General features: G+C 43.0%; 1 protein-coding gene across 2 annotated transcripts; it reads left to right on the top strand.

Annotated features, from left to right (window-relative positions):
- The first annotated feature begins 2,277 nt into the window (after positions 1–2,277).
- Positions 2,278–17,098, top strand: LOC100981746 (homeobox protein SIX4). Of its 2 annotated transcripts, XM_034937645.3 has the most exons (4): positions 2,278–2,384; positions 2,594–3,429; positions 6,199–6,884; positions 12,452–17,098. In XM_034937645.3, exons 1-4 carry the CDS (start codon positions 2,382–2,384, stop codon positions 13,246–13,248), a joined length of 2,322 nt encoding a protein of 773 aa, XP_034793536.1. In that variant the 5' UTR covers positions 2,278–2,381; the 3' UTR covers positions 13,249–17,098. The 2 variants fall into 2 exon arrangements, with proteins under 2 accessions (XP_034793536.1, XP_008955418.2); XM_008957170.4 differs by having other exon boundaries at positions 2,288–3,429.
- The last annotated feature ends 7,915 nt before the right edge of the window (positions 17,099–25,013 follow it).

Here is a 25,013-nt window from a genome sequence, read left to right as displayed (position 1 = left end):
CAGCACTCTGGGAGACTGAGGTGGGCGGATCACTTGAGGTCAGGAATTTAAGACCAGCCTGGCCAACATGGTGAAACCCCATCTCTACTAAAAATACAAAAATTAGCTGGGTGTGGTTGGCAGTTGCCTGTAATCCCAGCTACTCCGGAGGCTGATGCAGGAGAATCACTTGAAACCAGGAGGGGCAGGTTGCAGTGAGCTGAGATCATGCCACTGCACTTCAGCCTGGGCATCAGAGAGAGACCCTGTCTCAAACAAAAACAAACAAACAAGCAAACAAAAATTCAAGGAAGTTCTGAATCTCAGTTATTGTCCTGAAGCTTGGTACCTAACTGGATGTTTCCAGTGGAGTAGAAACACATGGTCTTGGCCGGGCGCGGTGGCTCACGCCTGTAATCCCAGCACTTTGGGAGATCGAGGCGGGCGGATCACGAGGTCAGGAGATCGAGATCATCCTGGCTAACACGATGAAACCCCATCTCTACTAAAAATATAAAAAATTAGTCGGGCATGGTGGCACGCGCCTGTAGTGCCAGCTACTCAGGAGACTGAGGCAGGAGAATCGCTTGAACCCGGGAGGCAGAGGTTGCAGTGAGCCAAGATCACGCCACTGCACTCCAGCCCGGGCAACAGAGTGAGACTCCATCTCAAAAAAATAAATAAATAAATAAATAAGCAAATAAATAATATGGCCTTTTCTGTTGTTATAAATTTTAAATCTACCAGCGATGTCAACACATTAGGGTAATGCAAAAACAAGTTAAATCCTACATCAAATGACATCTTGATTGACCAGCAATAAAATAAAGCCTGTCTACAAAAAAAAGAAAATCTCACCAAGTTTATCATGACGGCAGGTGACCTAGACAGCTGCTTTGTAATATGCTGAAGTAGGCAGATATGAGTAGCTGGGAAGCATACACAATACAAGGCCACCCTGAAGTAAAGGTTAGGATGATGTCATTAAAATGTTGAATTTTGAGAGGCCGAGGCGGACGGATCACGAGGTCAGGAGATCGAGACCATCCTGGCTAATGTGGTGAAACCCCGTCTCTTCTAAAAAATACAAAAAAAAAAAAAAAAAAAAATTAGCTGTGCGTGGTGGCGGGCGCCTGTAGTCCCAGCTACTCGGGAGGCTGAGGCAGGAGAATGGCGTGAACCCAGGAGGCGGAGCTTGCAGTGAGCCGAGATCGCGCCACTGCACTCCAGCCTGGGCGACAGAGCGAGACTCCATCTCGGGGGGAAAAAAAGTTGAATTCTGAGAAAGAGCAGCAGCAGGCAAACCCAACTGACCTACAGTAATCAAAGAAGCAGAAATGGATTATCCCTTTTGGAATTAAGATCTTGTGCAAATTACAAAGGAAAGAGACACAACTGCAAACAACAAAAGACTCTACCCCCACTTCAGCATCAAACCAGCGGGCAATCTGTCTATGCTGTGGAAAAGGGCTTCTGATCCTGCACTGATCTGGATGACACCCGCACATTCAGTGTTTCTAGCCTATCATCTTTAAAAAAGAAATACTCATATACTTACATTAAAAAGTTCATGTAGAAAACTTAAATTTCCATATTTAAAGCTTAGATCTCTTCCACACGACTCATCCAGGATAAACTTATGGTTTAATATTCTACATGTTTAATTATACCATGTTCAACTCAGTTGGGTTGCCAGCCCTCCACGTGGCTTAAGGTTAAGTACATTTTTTGAAGGCTTCTTGTTTTTGTCTTCTCAGTGGGCCATGTATGCTGCTAATTATAAGGTTTTCAAGCATTTTTCCCCCTTTGGAATTTTAATTTACTCTAAATGCTTGCCCCTTAGAACATTTCCTAGTGTCATTTTATTTTTGACTGTTTTGAATACAAAATCCTTGATAAAGACATCCAAAAAGAGGGAGAATGGGGAACAGGGAGATACTGGGGGGCTTCTGAATTGTCCTTTGAAGTTTTGTCATCTAGATGCTGAGGGTGGTCTCTTTGTTAAAAATTTAACCATCCAGACCTTAAGGCCACACAATTAATATTCCCTCTGGAATCGTAGGGCCTCTGTTTGAAAGAGTTGTCCAGTTTTCAGGCCACATTAGGTAATTTCCCGCCCAGGAGCGTGGCTTGGAAAGAATGTCGGTGTTTTCCTTCAGGTATAGGTGCCTGGGGGTCAGGAGGGGAGGGAAAGGCGAGGGGTGGAGTGGGAGGCGGGTGATCGACAGGGATAGAAACTGTGTCTCCTCCTCCCTCTGAATGCGAAATAGCCAATGAGGTGGCTCGGCCGGGCCGGCCCGGCCGCCACTGCCATATAGTATGCAGCAACCGGAGGAGTCACGTTAGGGGAACGGCAGAAAGCAGCTATCCGTTTACACTACTTTGCTCTAGCAGCTATCTTAATGGTGACTGCGTGGCCGGGGGGAAACCTGATCGGCCAGATCCAGCCGAAACCAGGAGGGAGGGAGTGGGCTTTCCGGAGGGGGAGAGGAGGGAGGGAGACGAAGGAGGAGGAGTAAGAGAGGAGGAAAGAAAGAGGAAAAGAGTGCGAGGGAGTGAGGGAGGGAGGAAAATAAACAACAAAAAAATGTCCTCTTCCTCCCCCACCGGGCAGATCGCAAGTGCGGCGGACATCAAGCAGGAGAATGGGATGGAAAGCGCCTCGGAAGGGCAGGAGGCGCACCGAGAAGTGGCGGGGGGCGCGGCGGTAGGGCTGAGCCCCCCGGCTCCAGCCCCTTTTCCCCTGGAGCCGGGGGACGCCGCGACCGCTGCCGCCAGGGTGAGCGGAGAGGAAGGGGCAGTGGCGGCGGCGGCGGCCGGAGCGGCGGCGGATCAGGTACAACTCCACTCGGAACTTCTGGGCAGGCACCACCACGCCGCCGCCGCCGCCGCGCAGACCCCGCTGGCCTTCTCGCCCGACCACGTCGCCTGCGTGTGCGAGGCACTGCAGCAGGGGGGCAACCTGGACCGCCTGGCCCGGTTCCTGTGGTCCCTGCCCCAGAGCGACCTGCTACGTGGCAACGAGAGCCTGCTGAAGGCGCGGGCGCTCGTGGCCTTCCACCAGGGCATCTACCCCGAGCTCTACAGCATCCTCGAGAGCCACAGCTTCGAGTCGGCCAACCACCCGCTGCTGCAGCAGCTCTGGTACAAGGCGCGCTACACCGAGGCCGAGCGAGCCCGCGGCCGGCCGCTGGGAGCCGTAGACAAGTACCGGCTGCGCAGGAAATTCCCCCTGCCCCGCACCATCTGGGACGGCGAGGAGACGGTGTATTGTTTCAAGGAGAAGTCGCGCAACGCGCTCAAGGAGCTCTACAAGCAGAATCGCTACCCTTCGCCCGCCGAGAAGCGGCACCTGGCCAAGATCACCGGCCTCTCCCTCACCCAGGTCAGCAACTGGTTCAAGAACCGCCGGCAGCGCGACAGGAACCCCTCCGAGACCCAGTCCAAAAGGTGAGCGCCAACTTTCCTCCTCCTCCCCCTTCCTCTCCCCCACCCCCTTCCCGGCTTTCTTTTCCTCCAAGTGCTCGCAAACATGGCGCTTACCTTCCCCACCAGCCTGGTCCGGCTGCCCACCTCTCCCCGCCCCCTACCTCGCTCCCCGGCCGGCAGAGGTGGGGGGCGGCGGAGGCGGGGGGCGGGGGAACCTCCCTCCTTACCCTCCCCCTCTCCCCCCAGAAGTTTCTGGTCGCCCGCCTAGGTCTCAGTCCCCGCCCCCACCTCGGCTGGTCACTGCTGCCCAGCTTCCCACCCCCATCCCGCTGGCTTTGAAGTTGCCACCCTCTCCCCGTTTCTGGAGGGGCTAACGAAGCAAATGTGGACACCGGCACCGTAGCTCTCCCTGCCGCCCGAGGCCCGCAGAGGCTGCCGGCGCCGGCCGGGGTCTGCACCTCCGCGAGGTCACACCGGGCCTGGCGCGCGCGCACGCTCCCGGATCCCCAGGGTTCAGCCGCCCCCCAGGCCTGCGCTGGAGGTCGCGGTGGCTGCTCTGGTGAAGGGAAGAGAGTGTTGTGGGGCTGGCGGCGCAGAAGGGGTCTCGGAACGTCGAGGTTTCATATGACAGAGTTAATCATTCACCCTGCCCCTATGGTTCCCTTAGCGGCCGCGGCAACGTGGGGTGCTGGTGCAGCTCGGCTCTGTCATGTTTTGAAACCTGATTCTGAACTCCTTAGGATCGGGTTTCAGCGCAGCCGGGGTAGCAGGGCTGAAGGGCTGCTTCCTCCCTCGGCCCCCGAACGCTGCTTGGCTCCCTCCTGGTACGGTAGTTATGGGTCGGGGGCAGGCCGGCTTACGGCGGGCGGCAGCAAAGGAGTGGGGGCGCTCCCACCCCACTGGGTTTGAGCTTTTTGCCTGGCAGACTGCTTTCCCCCTCTGGTAAAAAAATACCGGATTTTCCACCTCTTTTGTGCGTCCTCCCGAGTCAGACACTTGGTGTGTGCGTCTGTGTGTTTTGTTGGACGAAACAAAGTAAGGAGAAGGTCGCCTAAAGACCTGGTGTCTCCAGCCCCGCGGGGATAGGAGAGAAAGAATCCAAAAGCAGCTCGAAGGTTCTTCTCGGGGAAGCAAACTGGGAGCCGGGGATCCAGCCCGCCTGCGCCAGGTGAAGGTGATCACCCAGCGCATTCCAGAGCCGGTCTCAGCCCGCCCTTGCCGCTTCTGGGCCCCTGTGGGGGTCCGACGGCTCGGGCTCCGGCGTTCCTCGCCCAAGGCTGGGAGGGAGGCTTGGTGCCCTATCCGGCCCTCGCGGTAACCAAAACAAAACGTGCACCGGGATGTGCGTGCGCCTTCCGCAGATATGCGGAGAGGTCCAGAGAAAGCGCTTTGGTTACGCCGAGCCACCTGCCCCGCGCCCACTAGAGGCCGCGGATCCCGTGCTCGGAAACCAACGGAATCCGCAGGGCCGGGGCAGAGGGTGGCAAGGGGGCACCGCGAGCAGGCCAGCTGCTCCGCCGCCTCCGCTCGCGAGCCGGGCACGCTCCCTGGGACTCCCCCACGCTCTACTGCTGGCTTCTTCGTCCCCCCCGCCCCACCCCATAAACTCCACACCCCCCACCCCCCGCCGGCCCAGTTGCCTGGTTTAGGCCCCTCTCCGGATCTACCTCCCACCCGCACCCCCGGTGAGTCACCCTCGCAGACGGCGACGGCGGCTCAGCCTCAGCTTGTAAATCAAAGCGCTTTCTGCGCTCCTGGCCCCGCAGCCCAAAGCCCGGGTAATCCCCTCCCCTCGGCATGAAAGCGAACCGACCGCGGAGCACTGCGGGGATGTCGGATCCTCTGCTGGGCCAAGTCCTGCCGCGCTTCCAAAACGCCTCTGTTCTGCTCTCGTTTGCTCTCCCTCCCAGCCTCAGACCAAATGGGAAACCCCCATCACTACCCACCCCCCAACCCCCATTTGGTATTTCTCCCAAGTCAGAGAGCTGAGGAACAGGGTCCTGCCTGGAACAGAGGGGCCAAGGACGTTGGGGAAGAGGTCTAATAGTTAGAAGGCCTCTGAGTGACACCCTTTCCCTCCCACCTCACCAGGGCACTGGATGGTGTTTGTTAAATAGGCCCCTTTGGCTTCCTTTGGATTCAAAGGCGACTGCACATAACTGTTCTTGGGTTGAAAGTGCCTTTTCCTACAACAAGGACAGCCACTTTGTTGAATGAGAGAGTTGTCAGTCTGGTGGAGTAGAAGTTTGGGAGCAGGTGAGAAAACGATCTCTTGTTAACTAACTGACCAAAAAAGAAAAGCTGAGCACTTCCTACCTCCTGCTCCTTTGGCAGCTTCATTTACCTCCAAGATAACACTAATCTGAATTGGTTTGAGGGGAGGGGAAGGAGTTCCTAAACAGGAAAGACCGACCACCTCATTTAAGGTGTTTTTTTCTATGGTGTCAGTAGCAGCATATGTAACAGTAAGGAATAGCACTTCTACACTGTAAAATCAAATATACTCTTCTCCTGTAATGCTGAATTTACATCTTCCAGATGTCTGGACTTTCCCTGAATTTATTGTTATTTTAAATGATTGGGATCTGAGAGTTTATCTTCCCAGATTCTCTGGCTGGTCGGAATCTGCTGAAAGGCCTCTTAGTTTAAATAGGACTAGCAGACATCCTGCTGTGCTTTCCTTAAATACTGCCTTTAATGGATTTAGAAGCTGGTTTTCCAAACAAGTGGCACTGTGTAGAATGTCATCCCCCTGACCTTCTGAACATTTTGATTTCCCCCTCCATACAGTGAGTCAGATGGCAACCCCAGCACTGAAGATGAATCCAGCAAGGGACATGAGGATTTATCTCCTCACCCACTCTCCGGTTCATCTGATGGCATCACCAACCTCAGCCTTTCCAGTCATATGGAGCCAGTATATATGCAACAAATTGGAAATGCTAAGATATCATTAAGCTCTTCTGGAGTTCTGTTGAATGGAAGCTTGGTACCTGCAAGTACTTCACCTGTCTTCCTTAATGGAAATTCTTTTATTCAGGGACCCAGTGGAGTTATCCTTAATGGATTAAATGTGGGAAATACACAGGCAGTGGCATTGAACCCACCAAAAATGTCATCAAACATTGTGAGCAATGGTATATCCATGACTGACATACTGGGGTCTACTTCCCAGGACGTGAAGGAATTCAAAGTCCTCCAGAGTTCTGCTAACTCAGCAGCCACCACGTCCTACAGCCCCAGTGTCCCTGTCTCATTCCCAGGCCTGATACCCAGCACTGAGGTGAAAAGAGAAGGCATTCAAACAGTGGCTTCCCAAGATGGAGGGTCTGTAGTGACTTTTACTACACCAGTGCAAATTAACCAGTATGGCATTGTCCAGATCCCCAATTCCGGAGCAAACAGCCAGTTCCTTAATGGGAGCATTGGATTCTCTCCACTGCAGCTGCCCCCTGTGTCAGTGGCAGCTTCACAAGGTAACAATCTCATTTGGTACCTTAATGCACCAGCAAATGTGTTCATCAGCTGCTGTAAGTGACGCATTTGGGGATAGCTATAGATTGATGTTTCTGTTCAGGTACCTTATTAGCTGCCGAAGCTGTAGAGTAGCCTTGATGTGATTCTCCTCTTTCACAATACCCATGTAATATCCAGGTTGCTTTATTCCCTTGCATCATGAGGATGGGCTTTTATTTTACTAACAACTGAATGGAAAAATACAGTTCATAGCAAGTCCTGCCAGTTCTACAATTACAGAAATATGATAAGTCAATCAGTGCTTACAAAATAACTCACTGCTTGGCATTTTAATATTAAAAATTAATAAAATTGCTAAGAACACAAAATTAGTCTAGCAGTTGGTAAGAATGCATACACTTTACCTAAGCATTATTTATTTGACCAAAAAATGTTTTAGAAGAACAAGCTAAAAAGACCGGATCAATTATGTTTGAATCCTGTTTCCTCCTATAATGAAGACTAACAGACCTAAAAGAAAATCAGAGGAATATGCCATTGGATTTCTATCGCTCAGCATATATACTAACCCCCTAAATGTGTGGGTTTATTTGTGAAGATAATAGTAAGCCTTATTTTATATGTTTGTGGCTTTACTAACAGCAGTCTTCCAGAGAAAGCACTTAAATGAAATTCAGGAAAACTGAGGCTGATATATTAGTTCTTCACTGACTTTAAGCAAGCCTGGATCCTCTATGTCATTTTCTCTTTAAAGAAATAGAAATGGTTAGAATTTGGCAGTGGAGTTTGCATAATCCCTTGAATTCAGGAAGGGTAGATCTTAATGCACGTTTGCCTTCTTGTAGACAAATCTGAAAATCCAGATTTTTACAAAACCAAAGTAGTAATTGTTGGCTTTAAAGGTCTGCTTCCTATAAGATGGTTTTACCCCCCCCACCCAAAAAAATCAATTTATGCACAACTCTCTTGTTACCACAACTATGGTCTATGTCAGCTTATTGAAGGAATTAATGGAAAAATTGTTCTAAATTTCATTCTGTACATTTGCATTTCTTTAGGCAAAATGGTACTAAAACAAGACAGTCCTGCAGCATACTATTCAGTTCATCATTGTTCCAGGTTATGGAAAGAGTTAAGTTACTATCTAACATAGGGCAAAAATATGAAAACCACAGGGAAAGCCAAAGTGCTTAGTTTGATAATAATTTAATGTGGATCTAACCCCTTTTCTCTCATTTAGACAATTTCCAAACAGGTCACATTTTAAAGGCAACAAATTTGAGCAGAAAGAATGAGTTATGTATGTTGGGGGAGGAGAAAAGTAGAAATACTTTTAATTGTGTAATCTAGAAGAGTACTGCCATAGAAAATTATTATGAACTAATAGCTAAGTTTTTAAATGGGACATTTAATAGGAATAAGAATAGCATTTTCAGTTAAAATAAGTAAGATCAAATCTTAGACTGTCTGGGTGAGTTGAACAGACAGTCTAAGTTTAACCAGATAGTTAAGTTTAATCCAGTAAGCAACATCTCTATGGTAGTTAGGTATTGCAGTTCTCAATAAAACATTTTGGGGATTCAGTTTTTTCTCACAGATACTGAGCCATTCTTTAAAATGTCTTGACAAGATAGACTTATCTTTCTATAGTTGGGATTTATGTGGAAAAGTAGAATATCTACATCTTTTACTCACTTTACAGTCTGAGCAACTAAGATTATCATTATTATTATTATTATTATTATTATTATTATTTTTAGGCGGAGACTCATTTTGTCACCCAGGCTGGAGTACAGTGGTGTGATCTCGGCTCACTGCAGCCTCCGCCTCCCGTGTTCAAGTGATTATCCTGCTTCAGCCTCCCTAGTAGCTGGGACTACAGGCGTGCATCACCATGCCCGGCTAATCTTCGTGTGTTTAACAGAGAGAGGGTTTTGCTATGTTGGCCAGGCTGGTCTTGAACTCCTGTGATCTGCTCACCTCAGCCTCCCAAAGTGCTGGGATTACAGGCATGAGCCACAGCGCCTGGCCTGATTTTTTTCTTATCATTACAAAGTAATGCTTTGTATCTATATGGTTTTTCAGTTGGATTTTTTTATCTTAAAATTGTTGTTCAATTTTTACTTCAGTTGTAGTTATGCTCAAAAATCAAATTTTAGATCAAATTCTCTTTTCTTTTATATATGTTATAATTTCTACAAATTCAGAAGTATTTATATTCAGTAGCAGTTGGGGAAAATGTTGCCTGTATTATGCTATTTATGGCTCTATAAAAAGATAACTAATCATTTTGTTCATGCATACATTGGCAAACAATTTCATAAACATACACACAATAAACTAAACATCTATTTGAGATTTTTTTTGCCACAAATCAGCTGCCTACAAGAATTTTAAAGAGGCCGGGCACAGTGGCTTACGCCTTTTAATCCCAGCACTTTAGGAGGCTAAGGCGGGTGGATCACCTGAGGTCAGGAGTTCCAGACCAGCCTAACATATTGAAACCCCGTCTCTACTAAAAAAACAAAAATTAGGCTGGCATGGTGGCACATGCCTGTAATCCCAGCTACTCAGGAGGCTGAGGCAGGAGAATCGCTTGAACCCAGGAGGTGGAGGTTGCAGTGAGCCGAGATCACGCCATTGCACTCCAGCCTGGGCAACAAGAGCAAAACCCCTTATCTCAAAAATAAATAAATAAATAAAAATAAGAATTTTAAAGCATACTTAAGTTGAAGGCAGTGTTTTCAAATAAAAGCAGTTTTTTCATATGTGTGGTCTGAAACAGAAATGTAAGAGAATAACTGAAACATACCTAGAAATGTTTTTCTTAACACTGGTATTTCTGTGATTAAACTTTCTAGTTAAATGTTTTAAAAGGGTTCACATGCAGTGTTTTCTTTTTACTAATGAAGACATTCCTTTGCATTAAAAATATTTGGAAGACATAAACAGCCCTGTGGCACTTATTTATCAATAGAGGCGATAATCACAATATTCTAATACTTCAGGAAGGAAAATGTTTTAGGTCAATTAATTACCTTTAACATTGGGCTGCTCTCTCAAAAAAGTAGTTTACTGAGGCCAGATGTGGTGTCACGCCTATAATTCTAACACTTTGGGAGGCTGAGGCAGGAGGATCACTTGAGCCCAGGAATTCCAGACCAGCCTGGGCAACATAGTGAGACCTCATCTCTACAAAAAATTTTAAAAACTTGGCCAGGCGCGGTGGCTCATGCCTGTAATCCCAGCACTTTGGGAGGCCGAGGTGGGTGGATCACGAGGTCAAGAGTTTGAGACCAGCCTGACCAACATGGTGAAACCCAGTCTCTACTAAAAATACAAAAATTAGCCAGGCGTGGTGGTGCGTGCCTGTAATCCCAGCTACTCGGGAGGCTGAGTCAGGAGAATTGCTTGAACCCAGGAAGCGGAGTTTGCAGTGAGCCAAGATTGCACCACCGCACTCCAGCCTGGGTGACAGAGCGAGACTCTTGTCTCAAAAAAAAAAATTTTTTTTTAAATTAGCTGGGCATAGTAGTGCGTACATGTAGTCCCAGCTACTTGGGAGGCTGAAGTGGGAGGGATTGCTTGGGCCCAGGAGATCGAGGCTGCAGTGAGCCACGTTCACATAATCCCAGCACTTTGGGAGACCGAGGCTGGCAGATCACTTGAGCTCAGGAGTTCGAGAACAGCCTGGCCAACATGGTGAAACCCCATCTCTACTAAAAATACAAAAATTAGACAGGCATGGTGATGTGCATCTGTAATCCCAGCTACTCAGAGGTTGAGGCAGGAGAATCACCTGGGAGGTGGAGGTTGCAGTGAGCGGAAATCGTGCCACTGCACTCCAGCCTGGGCAACAGAGCAAGACTGTCTCAAAAAAAAAAAAAAAGAGTTGACTGAACATCTAATTCAAGATGAGGATAAACAGCCCACCTATCACAAAAGTTCCCCCAAATCCACCTTTCCTTCAGTGACCATATTTGAGGTCCTAGATTATCTAATTGCCATCATCTCGTGCCTATGTAAGGAATCAGGAACAAAAGAGTGTTATTTGATGGTAGTGGGGGGTCTAATTCGTGTACATTGTCTAAGTGATCTGATTTGAACATCTCAGCTTTCTACTTAACCTTTTTTTTTCTACTTCTGGTCTTTATAGACCATTATACTAAGAGTCTCAAAAGATACAAACCTTTTAGAGAAGCATTAGCTCTGATCCTTTATGTTAATCTGTATTTTAAAAAGCACATTTCTTATTACCATTAATTGTTCCTATTACTACAACACTGAAAATTCAGAACTGGCACAACAAAAGGCAAAAAAAGCTTTTGAATGTTTTGTTGACTTGACATTACTTTATGGCTAGTTTGGTGAAAGTTTGCAACTTGTCTATACAGGTTTATATGGTTAAGTTTTAAGCCCCAGGGTAACTCATTTTATGTGGTAAGTTCTGCATTGCCATTTATTTATATTTTATGTCAGTTACTGAGCAGTCAGTCCTGAATGAAGGTGCATTTGTGTTTTCTAATTCTAACTGGCAGAGCTAGCAATAACTATCAACTAATTGAGAGATGTCAAGTTACTAGTGAAGAAACAGAAACTTGACTGAATCAGAACTTGGAAAAGATTTTTTTTTTTTCACACTTGGCTTCTAACTAGTAGTTCTCAATCCCCCTTGGTCATCAGAATTACTTGGGAAGGTGGGTACTCTAGAAGCCCAGTCCCCACCATTACTCAATATACCCGTGTAACAAACATGCACACATGCCCCCGAATCTAATTTTTTTTTTTTTTTTTTTTTTTAAAGAAAGGGCCGGGTGCTGTGGCTCACGCCTGTAATCCCAGCAATTTGGGAGGCCGAGGCGGGTGGATCACAAGGTCAAGAGATTGAGACTATCCTGGCCAACATGGTGAAACCCCGTCTCTACTAAAAATACAAAAATTAGCTGGATGTGGTGGCGCATGCCTATAGTCACAGCTACTCGGGAGGCTGAGGCAGGAGAATCACTTGAACCCAGGAGGCAGAGGTTGCAATGAGCCGAGATCGCTCCACTGCACTCCAGCCTGGTGACAGAGTGAGACTCCATCTGAAAAAAAAAAAAGAAATAATAAGCAACAGAACCTTTGACATGTTCTATCCTCAAGACCGTTGGAGGTCATGAGACATAAAAAGTAAAGGTTTGGAAGTCACTGTGTTTTCTAAGAAGCTGATGAAAGATGGGGAACACAGGCACACCTGCGACTCAGGAACGCAAGTAGTTTTTTTGGCTGTGTTGTTGTTGGGGTTAAACATAAAAGATGTCTCCATACAAAATATATCTATATATATATTTACTTGGAGAGGTAAAAACAGATGTTCTAAGATGTACTAAGTTACACTTTCAAGGAGTAGAGCCTGGGAATCTGTAGTTTTAAGTGCCCAAGGTAATTCTGAACCAGAATTGGGCTAAATGCTTGTATGGAAGTGTTGCTTCTTTATAGATACTGTACCTGAGAAAAAAACGTGTGTGTAACTTTTTTTCTTTCCCTATCACTTCCATCAGTGATAATCAGTACTTTTTTTTTTTAGGTAATATCTCAGTAAGCTCAAGCACTTCAGATGGAAGCACATTTACAAGTGAGTCTACCACAGTCCAGCAAGGAAAGGTTTTCTTGAGCTCTCTTGCTCCCAGTGCAGTGGTATACACAGTTCCTAATACAGGCCAGACTATAGGATCTGTGAAACAGGAAGGCTTGGAAAGGAGCCTGGTATTTTCTCAGTTGATGCCTGTCAATCAGAATGCACAGGTAAATGCAAACCTATCTTCTGAAAACATCTCGGGGAGTGGCCTGCATCCACTGGCCTCCTCATTAGTTAATGTATCTCCAACTCACAATTTTTCTCTCAGTCCCTCTACACTACTAAATCCCACTGAGCTAAACCGCGACATTGCCGATAGCCAACCAATGTCTGCACCGGTGGCAAGCAAATCTACTGTGACATCTGTCAGCAACACTAACTATGCAACTCTTCAGAACTGCTCCCTTATTACTGGTCAAGACCTATTGTCAGTCCCTATGACTCAGGCTGCCCTTGGGGAAATAGTTCCTACAGCTGAAGATCAGGTAGGTCAGCCCTCCCCAGCAGTACATCAGGATTTTGTCCAAGAACATCGTTTGGTTCTGCAATCGGTAGCTAACATGAAAGAGAATTTCTTATCAAATTCTGAGAGCAAAGCAACAAGTAGCTTAATGATGCTGGACTCTAAATCCAAGTATGTCTTAGATGGCATGGTTGATACTGTCTGTGAAGACCTGGAAACAGACAAAAAAGAGCTTGCCAAGCTCCAGACTGTCCAGCTGGATGAAGATATGCAAGACTTATGAACTTTATTTCCTCCTCACCTCTTTTTGGCATCAGCGGCAAATCTTTTCATGAAGCCCCAAGGACACAAAACATTTTCCCATTTAAAGGAAAACACTCTAGTTTTGCAAGTATATGCATACAAGAGACTTTAGATTGATCTGCATGAAGATCACAGTTAAGTATACAGGAGTAGAACTGCATTATTGCAGCCTTTTTGTTCACTTATAAATTTCTCTTTTAAATAGATGGAGACAAAGGATAAGGTGAAATGTATCAAGTCAAAGTGAATCATTTAGTTGACTCTATAATTCTAAGGTCAAAATGGAACTTGATAGTTTTTTAAATTAAAAAATGTATACACCTAACATAGAAAATTAAAGATAGCTGCAGACTAGAAATACAATTGTTTTTGTTTACTTTTACTCCATGGGCATTGAAAAGGTTAAGAAACATAAATGGTACGTATTTTTAAAGTTAAGTAGCATGCATATATATATGCACACACACCTCTTTTTCAGCATTTTTTGAGAAAGTCTTGGGTTAAGTCTCAACACATTTCCAAATGTGATTTCTAATAGCTCAGTGTGGCTGAGAAAGTGCGGAACTCCACTAAAAACTCTGAAACTTCAGTATAAATGTAAATATATCAGTTCTATAAGCAGGATTTGAGTAATTACAGTGAATTTTATTTATACTGTATATGTTTCTCTTCAGGCGCTATGAACTGAAAAATATGTTTTCTTACTGTTTAATTTATTTTTATTGTTTGAACAGGAAGTGAACATAGTTGTTTCCAACAAAGTTTTACTTTTTGTAGGATTTTAAAAATAATGATTTTTACCAGGAATCTATTAAGGTCAATATTAATAACACTGAAACAGGAAATCTAACTCCCAATATTGGAATTTTGGTACTTTTTTTCACATCCTTGTTCTTTCTTTAGCAACTCTGATTCATTTAAATATGTTTTTTATAGAATTCTATGTGCCTTTTTACCTCGTGGCCTTTTTATTGGTAGTAAGGTACAGAAGTGTCAACAGAAGCACTGATGGTTCTTTTCTACTATCTAACAGGGTTAATTTCACCACAAAATTGCTTTAAATCTGAAGAACTTAAGTTTCACTAAATAATATATATGACATTTATCACACAAATGGATAAACAACTAATTATTATTGAAACTTTTCATTACAAGGAAAATAAGTTATAAATACCATGTAAAATTGATTATACAGGCTATGAAAACCATTTTAAAGGAAAGAAAATATGTAAATTCTATTGAGCAAAATTCTGTCCTGTTGAAACTTAGTTCTAAAGGTTTTGAATCAGTTGTTACACTCTGACACGTGACTGTTGTTTGCACTATATTATCATGTCTTCTTTAAAAGTAAATATTTTGGGTTTCTGTAAGAAGCTTGTTTAATAATGTTGTAAGCCATGGCTATAGTTTTATCAAGACTCTGAACACAAGATGTAACAATGCAAATAAATTTATGTAGTGAATAAAGTTGCTCTCTAGTCTCTGAAAAGCAAAAAAAGTGAGAAAATAATTTCTTCAGAGATAACTTCAAGTTGTTGAACATAAAGATGTTAGATGTTAGCACATCTTGCTTTTTTTTTTTTTTTTGAGACGGAGTCTTGCTCTGTTGCCCAGGCTGGAGTGCAGTGCCGTGATCTTGGCTCACTGCAAGCTCTGCCTCCTGGGTTCACGCCATTCTCCTGCCTCAGCCTCCCAAGTAGCTGGGACTACAGGCACCCGCCACCATGCCTGGCTAAATTTTTGTATTTTTAGTAGAGACGGGGTTTCACCGTGTTAGCCAGGATGGTCTTGATCTCCTGACCTCGTGATCCGCCCGTCTCGGCCTCCTAAAGTGCTGGGATTACAGGCATGAGCCACCGTGCTTGGCCACATCTTGCTTTTTTTTTTATGATCAGAACAAAGGCCCACTCTAGTTCTCTACATGTCAATCAATCAAGCGTGTTGAATAAGGGACATAGAGGATTTAACTTTTGTTATCATAAATGGAACTTGCAGGCATATATCAAGAACCCTATGAAGAATTCCTCTCCCATCATTTTGATAAAGAACTACATCATTTTTTATAGAATTGGTGAATGTTCCTAAACTGCTGAAGCTACATGTTTTTTGTTTTGTTTTACAAAGTCAGGTGTTTGAGAGTTCTTTTCCACTCTACTACTACGTATAGAGCTTGTTTTTTCTTTGGGTGTGTGCTGATCCTGTTACTGAGATTAATTACATTGCTCTGCAGTGTAGTTTACATAAAAATGATGTTTTCCACTTGATTGCTGCAGATATCAAGAGTTTGTTATTTTCAAATACCCATCCAATAAGAGAGATGGGGAGGTTTTTAGTTATATATGCTATATATATATATAACTGGAAATGTTTTATATGTTTTCCAAAAATATAATAAGCCTCTCTTTTATTCAGCGTTCTTCCTCTTTTCTCCCTTATGAAAAAGAAAAGATAGCACAAAACTTAAGACTTACCTAGGAAACCCATTCATATTCCCACCATGATGTAATTATAACCCTACAATTACTTCAGGTAGCTACACAATATACCAGGTAAGAATCAATGCACAGTATAAAGAACTTATTGTTCTTTTCTATTCTTTCAGTTGAATAAGGGCCAGTTGGTATGCAGCCCATGTATATGTGAATGGAGTAAGATAAACCCCATGATCTCCTTGCACAGAACTGCAAATGTCTTTTGCCATACCAAGGGCCAGACTCAGAACCCTTGGAGTCATGTGGCAGAATTTCCCTCTTAAATAAACCAATGCTTGAAAATGCTGCAAATGACCCTCTAATGATCCCTGAAGATCAAAATAGGGGTAAATGACTCCCTGCAAAACCCAACCCATGCTGCTGGCTGTGGGATTTTTGGTGTAAGCCTATCTATGCACTCTATCAGCCAGAATTTGGCATTTAGCTCTTAGTTAAATCTAGTAAAGGACAGTCTATTGTTTAAAGAGAAGGTGCATTTGTTCCTCAATCAAGCAAGAGCACCTGTGTTGTACTGCTTTATATCTCATGTATATTTATAGTAATGAAAAGACTTTTTAAATTGTACACGTTTCAGTGCCTTTCTTGTGTTACGAAAGGCAGGTAGATATTATAGCCATAGGTAAAAATCCATAGTTAAATTGCACACTGACCTTAAATCTCTCTGTGTATGCCCTTGTATCTTGCATGTTAAAAGTTGGATTATTGGGCATGTGTGGCAGCCTGCCCTGCTACATGCTAGACAAGTGTGCTTTAGTACATAGCCACAAGTTCTTCATTCTTTAAAATGTTTTGACAGATCATCTCATAATAAAAATAATTCAGGAAAACTATGGGGGAATAATTACATTTCACAAAAGATATTTTAAACTCTTTGTAAAACTTAGATAATAGAGCCTAGCAGTTACTTTGTATCTAATTGATACATTTTATGTTAATTTACCACCATACATTTTATTAATCAAAATTGTATAGCATGTGACTCTTTTGGCTTTCAGAGTTCTCAAAAATATTCTTTTGTTGCATGTACTGTATGTTTAGAGGCAACCAATTATATACTCAATATGGTTGTACTGTGCCTTACACAAAGAGAAACTCTATACAGAATGTATATCATGGGGTGGGGTAACAGAGTCTTTACTGCACTGTTAGGTGATGGCACACAGAGCATGTCCCAGAACATTTCTGTGCTTAATTACCCAACCAAAGAGATCTAAAGTATGTATGTCGTACTGTAATGGGGGTTTATGCCTGGACAATTAAGTGTTTTATTTGTTTTCTGAAATGATGTGAACTTATTTTTCTAAACACTATGCTAAATAAACTTTATATTTATACATACCTTGCATTGAAAATTATTTGGGAAATATTGTGTTTTTTTAAATATGAATGACTCATCTTACTAGAAAAGAAAAAAGAAATAATGTTGATTTATCCCTGGAAAAGGGAAGAAGAGGAAGGGAAAAAACAAACATTCCAAAAGCTGGCAAATGGTTATAAGGCCAATTGGAGTGATTTTGGAAAAATAATCTTTGTCAGTCGTTGTGCAGAATTATGCAATTAACTGTGCTACATAGAGGTAAATTATTAGATTGCATCCTCCTTAAAAGGAAGAAGTGTACCTTCCCCTTCCCAGCATTTTTGGTTTTTTGTTTTTTGTTTTTTGTTTTTTTGTCCCTAGAGATGAATGTGATGTTTGGCACACGGCAGTTACTCTGTAGGGTTTAATGGAATTAAATTGAAGGGTCCAAAGACCTCCTATTTTCAACCTTATTGAAAGAGTTCAATATCACCCATCCCTAGGGCACTGCCATTAGCCAAAGTCTGGTACCACCACGGTTGGGTGCACCAATAGTTTCACTGAAAGTAACAGGTAGAACTGCGTTGCTGCTAACTATATAGAAAATTTGGCCTTCGTACAGTTTGGTCCTAATTTTAAAATTATATAACCTGGTTTTCTTTGCTTCTACACTGAAAAGAAGGGGAGGTTAATAAAATAGATTGGAAACCAACTGTACAATTCTGTAAAACTAGTTAAAGCCATCAAATTAAATTCAGATATTATATCTAGACTTTTATATTCTTGATATTCCACTCATTTATTTAACAATTTTATATGTAAGTAAACCAGTTAACAGGAACAGAGTTTCAGTGAGTTCAACCACTCCAGCCAATGAAGTGGTTACATTTTAGAACATTAAACAAATATTTTTAAAAATTGGACAAGATCATTGCTGTACTTAAAACATTTGTGGCTCCTCAGAAACTAGCAAATTAAATAAAAACCCTCAATGGGAATTCAAGGCCTTCAGCTATATGGTTCCACCCCACTTGTTCACTTGCCCTTAAGAAACAATAAATGGGCCAAGCACAGTGACTTAGGCCTGTAATCTCAGCACTTTGGGAGGAAGAGGCAGAAGGAGGCGGAAGGATCACTTGAGCCCAGGAAGCTCCAGTGAGCTAGGGTGGTGCAACTGTACTCCAACCTGGGTGACAGCAAATTCCTATATCAAAAAAAAAAAAAAAAAGCAATAAATGAAAATTTACCTTTGCATATCACCATTCCCAATACAGTAGATAGTAAATAAATAAACAAGACATGTTCAGATAACGGTCAGTGTTATAAAGTTGACAACAAGGAGTAATGAAATTGATAATATGAAATGTTAGGGTGGGAGACATACATTAGATTGATCAAGGAAGTTCTCTGAGGAAGTAACATTTCAGCAGAGGTAATTGAATAAGGAGGAAGCCAGCCAGCAAGACCTAGAAAAGAGCATTCCAGACATAGGGAACAGCAGGTACAAAGGCCCTGAGGGAGGGACAGAGTGTCTGGATTACGGCGCTAACTCCAGGGGTCATGCGATAAATCTAGCCAGAGAGGTAGGCAAGGGCAGATCACAGGTAGAGCTTTATTGGTCTCAAATAGTTTGAATTTGAGTCTGAGAAGCCACTCATGGCTTGTAAGCAAGGAGTAATATAACATGATTTACACTTTAAAATGTTGCCGTGGCTAATCTGGGAAATGGAGTTGCAGGAGGCAGGAGAGCCGGAACTAGGAAACTATTGCCATGTTGCCCTGAGCTGTCAGACAGGAGATACTTCAGGAGCTCTTGAACTGCACCTAGGGTAGTTTGCCCTCCAACTGTCTCCAGAATTTTGTGCTTTCCAAGACTTGTGTCTATTCTGCTGCCTGCTGTTAGCCAAAGCCACTTACTGCTACTGAAGATGATTGTCACAGCCTGAACCTGTCCCCTGGTAGATCCAGCTCCCTAATAGATATTTTCAAAATGTCCCAGTCCACCTAAGATTCTACATGTGGAAAATTAAACTCTCATCTCCCTAAGCCTGCCCCAACTCTGTGTTGCTCATTTCAGCAACATGTATTCACCCAGATGGCCAGACAAAAATCTGGGATTCACTCTGGAGTCTTGTCTCCCTTTCTTCTCCCTACCTTTATCAGATCACAAGTCTATCCAAGTCTGCTCTTTTACAGTCTTTTGATTCAGTTTCTTCTTCTCCATTACTAAGGTTACTCCTACAGTTTAGGCACTTACCATTTCTCTACTGAATTATTGCAACTGCTTCCTACCTGGTATCCTAGTGTCTGGTCCTCATTTTGGCCACATTACAACTACATCCAAATGGAACTTCCAGAATTTAAGACTTAACCCAGCCTCGTTTTCCACTTTAAAACCTTCCATGGCTCTTCATTGCCTATGAAATACCGTTTAAACCCTTTACCCTAAGAAGTCTCCAAGATCCAGGCCCTGCCTCTCTGCCTACTCACATCTCTAGCCACATAAAACTGTTCCCCAAAGGAACCAGATTCCTTCATAACGACCCAATCCCCAAGACTCACTCAATGTCACATCTTCAGGAAGCCTTGTCTTACTTTCACAAGTAGAATTGTGCACAGCCCATTCTGTGATTAGACAGGGATTTCTACCTTCCTTTAGTGTGGCACTAATATACTTATCACTGTAAGTATATGTTTGCCTCTTTACATATTCATCTTGGTTTCTCCAGCATTTAGTATTATGCATGGGACATAGTAGGCACTTAAAATTTATTTGTTGAATGAATAGTGATGGTAACAGGCATCCATAACTTTAAATCATTTCATTGCTATGGATTAGGGAACTATATTGCTAAACTGGTTAAAATATTATCCCTATGTAGAGCACAAAAATAAATCAATACATTTTGGGGTAGACCCTGAGAGTGGTTCCTCAAATCTTTTAACATTAGTGAATGGTCTTTATGGTAATTATTTCATTACTATTCCAAGGTTTTTCTGCTTAACATGCAAGTTTAAAGCTGTGTTCCAGATGATAGAGGCTAAAGATTGACAGGCAAATGGGGCATTAACAAAAATGTACTCACTGAGCTTTTTTTTCTTTTTTGACCCTTTTTTAGATCAATGTTTCAAAATACCAGTGATGTGCAGAAAACCTATTTATACTTATGTATAGATAAACTTTCTAAAAATATTTTTTCTGTGGCTATATCCACATTATTTGCATTTGAACTAAGCAGATCTCTAAAGAGTCTATGAAGAATAGTAAATGAAATGTAGAGGTAGGCATCAAGAAACCTGGATTCTAATTAGCCTTGAGATTTAGGAAATATCAGTTCACCTCTCTGGGCCCTGTATTTTTTCTGCGAAATGGGTATGTTAGATATTATTATAAAAGAAAAAAATGGTTTAATAAAATTCATTTACCCCTACAGAGTTAAGTTCAAATCAATTACAGAGGGGAAGCACATGGTGACCTGCTAAGAGCTGCAAATGGAAGATAAAATAATTGGGATGGGGTCAACAACCTGTGACCCACCAGGATTATTTAGAGGTGTACAGCTAGGTGAGGCAGGTCTGGTTCTGTACTTGTCCACCTCCTTCATCTGTATCCACTTTGCCCCCTAAGGGATCTGTCATTTCCTCAGGCATTGGCCTACCTCCTCAAGTGCCTTAAGTGATCTCTCTGGTGTTGATGGTTAACAGTTTCAGATATGATTATCCCAACCCTCCACCCAAGAGTAATTTACTTTTTTTTTTTTTTTTTTTGAGATGGAGTCTCACTCTTTCACCCAGGCTGGAGTGAAGTGGTGCAATCTCGGCTCACTGAAACCTCCGCCACCCAGGTTCAAGCAATTCTCCGGCCTCAGCCTCCTGAATAGCTGGGATTACAGGCATCTGCCACCACGCCCTGCTAATTTTTGTATTTTTAGTAGAGATGGTGTTTTGCCATGTTGGCCAGGCTGGTCTCGAACTCCTGACCTCAGGGGATCCACCCGCCTTGGCCTCCCAAAGTGCTAGGATTATAGGATTATAGCATCCAGCTATAATTTACATTTTAAGGAAGGCTTTTAAAGACATACACAAAAGGAACCAAGCTGTAATAATGGCTGATAAACTGTAGATTAGTAAAATTGAGCATTTTTCCCTATTTGTAAGGGCAGCAGGGTGTGTGTGTGTGTGTGTGTGTGTGTGTGTGTGTGTGTACACTTGGGGGATTGGGAGAGAAGGATGGATAAGGGGAGAGGCAGACTGTCACCCTTTATCCATTTCCTCTTTTGTGTGCTCCACTTCCCTACTGGGTATCAAGGCCCAGGCAGTGAAATCTAAGCTGTTGGAGCCTCTGAAAGCAATTAGCAGTGTAGTTTCCCCCACACCTATCTTATCCACAGCCTGGGAAAATTCCCTTTCAGAGAATTCCTGTGTTGAAAAGATAAGTCATTAGCTATAATGAAACCATAAAATCTAGCCACTAGCCATAGAAAGACAAGCGTTGTTTGGTTGCTGGTTTTTTTGGTGTTTGTTGTTTAAGATGTGAACTACTTAGGAGATGTGCCAAAGGAAAACCAAAAATATATTTTGTTGAAAATTAGGGAACATAATGAATTTTGTATTCACTTTATTTAATAAGTACATTCTTGCTTATGTTCTTTATCAAATGGATGACCTTAGATAGCTTAGTAATGAGTGCATTACCCATTACTCAGCAAATTAATCTTATTAACACTACATAGGAAGGAGGATGGATTCAATCCTGTCCCTAAATGAATAATCATCAGGGGTCTTAATCTCAAAAGATGTTGGAGGGCCAGGCATGGTGGCTCATGCCTGTAATCCCAGCACTTTGGGAGGCCAAAGCGGGTGGATTGCTTGAGGTCAGGAATTCGAGACCAGCATGGCAAAACCTTGGCTCTACTAAAAATACAAAAATTAGCCAGGTGTGGTGGTGGACACCTGTAATCCCAGCTGCTGGGGAGGCTGAGGCAGGAGAATCACTTGAACCCAGGAGGTGGAGGTTGCAGTGGGCTGAGATCTCACCACTTCACTCCAGCCTGGGTGACAGAGTGAGAGACTCCGTCTCAAAAAAAAAAAGATGTTGGAGTGTTCTATCCCAATTACACTAAATAGCTTTTCCTAAATCTCTTCAATAAACACACACTAGTTTTTTTTGTTTTTTTTTTTTCTTGGAGATGCCGTCTCACTCCGTCGCCCAGGCTGGAGTGCAGTGGCATGATCCCAGCTCACTGCAACTTTCACCTCCTGGGTTCAAGCGATTCGCCTGCTTCAGCCTCCCAAGTAGCTGGGATTACAGGCACGTGCCACCACGCCCAGCTAATTTTGTATATTTAGTAGAGATGGGGTTTCACCATGTTAGCCAGGTTGATCCTGAACTCCCTACCTCAGGTGATCTGCCCACCTCGGTCTCCCAAAGTGCTGGGATTACAGGCATGAGCCACCGCGCCTGGCCAACACACACTAGATTTAAGAATATATGCAATCTCAGCTAATGAGAGTTTTTACTTCTATTCTTATTACAGTCATTCTCTGATATCTTAACAAACACATATCTGACTTTCTAAGACTGAGCACAGACTTTTTTTTTATATACGGTAGCAAACTAGCAGTGTTGTAATACTGAGTTTTCAGTATTATAGTGAAACTATGTTAATACAGAATTTGTGTTATTTCAAAGAGTGATGAATTAGGCTAAAATTTACCTTTAGCTATTTTATTTGAAATGGTACATATTAATAATATAAATTAAATGTATAGACAACATCATGTCCATATATAAATTATCTAAGGTGGGGATACTTTAACAAACATCTTAAATCCCTTGGAAACCCTCTCAAATACAGTAGCCATTGGTTGCTAAATATAGAGTATTTCTCTTCTCTCTGTTTATCATGCAGATCCATGAATATACATATACACATATATACGTGTGTGTATATATATATATATATATATTTATATATATATTTTTGAGACGGAGTCTCACTCTGTCACCAGGCTGGAGCACAGTGGCATGATCTTGGCTCACTGCAACCTCTGACTCCCCGGTTCAAGTGATACTCCTGCCTCAGCCTCCCCAGTAGCTGGGATTACAGGCATGCACTACCATGCCTGGCTAATTTTTTGTATTTTTAATAGAGACGGGGGTTTTAGCATGTTGGCCAGGATGGTCTCTATCTCCTGAACTCGTGATCCGCCTGCTTCGGCCTCCCAAAGTGCTGGGATTACAGGCATGCACCACCATGCCTGGCTAATTTTGTATTTTTAGTAGAGATGGGGTTTCTCCATGTTGGTCGAGCCGGTGTCAAACTCCCAACCTCAAGTGATCCACCTGCCTTGGCCTCCCAAAGTGCTGGGATTACAGGTATGAGCCACCGTGCCCGGCCCATGGAAATATTTTCTAAGTTATTATACGCCCTATAAATGAAACTGCCTTTTCTTTCTTTTTTTTTTTTTTTTAAGACAGAGTCTCACTCTGTTGCAGTGCAGTGGCATAATCACAGTTCACTGTAGCAATCCCCACAGGTGTGCGCCACCACATCTGGCTAATTTTTTTTTTAAGAGATAGGGTCTCACTATGTTGTCCCACTGGTGTTGAACTCCTGGCCTCAAGCAATCCTTCTGCCTCAGCCTCCTAAAGTGTTGGGATTACAGGCAAGAACCACTGTGCCCAGATAAAACTACCTTTTAATTTATTTCTGTAATTCAAAATGATTAATTAATTCATACTGATAGACCTCTTTTCAGTCTTTCTTAGTTGGATTTCTCCATGAAAACTGTTAGATACATCTGTAAATCAAAGCAATTATTATGAGGAAAAGGAAATAGTTAAGCGCAATCTTTGATACACTATCCTAAATCTGATCACATTGCCTCAAATACCTGATGATCATATTACCTTACATGCATACTTCCCAGAGGTCTGGGTAAACATAAGCCACATATTTTCCCCAAACATTTTCACTGATGTACAGAATCTGGCAACATTCAGTGGATCTTTGAGCTCTCGGGTGCTAACCTGATGAAGCCCAAATCTTGTCAATGCCAATGCATTTGTACATAAACAAAAAACCGGGCCTCTGATTTGGATGCAAGCTTCTGTATGACAGGAGCAAAACTGTGCTAAAGAAACTCCTGGGCCAGTCGTGGTGGCTCATGCCTGTAATCTCAGAACTTTGGGAGGCCAAGGCCAGTGGATCACCTGAGGTTGGGAGTTCGAGACCAACCTGACCAACATGGAAAAACCGCATCTCTACTAAAAATACAAAATTAGCCAGGCATGGTGGCGCATGCCTGTAATCCCAGCTACTCGGAAGGCTGAGGCAGGAGAATTGCTTGAACCTGGGAGGCAGAGGTTGCAGTGAGCCAAGATCACACCATTGCACTCCAGCCTGGGCAACAAGAGTGAAACTCCGTCTCAAAAAATAAAATAAAATAAAATAAATGTAGGGACACATCAAACATGAAAAACAAGGAAATATGTTACTTCCAAAGGAAAAATCACAATTCACCAGTAACAGACCTCAACCCTAAGAAAATGTATGAAAATGCCAGAAAAGAATTCAAAATAACAATCATAAGGAACCTCAGTGAGATACAAGGGAATACAGACAGATAATTCAATGATATCAAGAAAAACAATTCATTATTCTAGTGAGAAATTTAAAATGAGATGGATATTTAAAACAAACAAACAGAAATCTTAAAGCTAATGAATTCAGTGAATGAAATAAAAATACAGCCAAGGGCTTCAACATCAGACTAGAACAAGCAGAAGAAAGAATTTCTGGACTTGAACACAGCTCTTTTGAAATAAAAAAAAAGGAAAGGAAAGGAAGGAAAGAGGGAAAAAGTGAAGGAAGGAAAGAGGGAAGGAAGGAAGGGGAAGAAAGGAACGAAAAGGGGAAGGAAGGAAGGAAAGAAGGAAGGAAGGAAAGGGAA

Source organism: Pan paniscus, chromosome 15 (genome assembly GCF_029289425.2).
Source record: "Pan paniscus chromosome 15, NHGRI_mPanPan1-v2.0_pri, whole genome shotgun sequence".
Lineage (NCBI taxonomy): Eukaryota > Metazoa > Chordata > Mammalia > Primates > Hominidae > Pan > Pan paniscus.
Note: the sequence above shows the minus strand (reverse complement) of the source record. Positions and strands in the feature narration are given on the sequence as shown.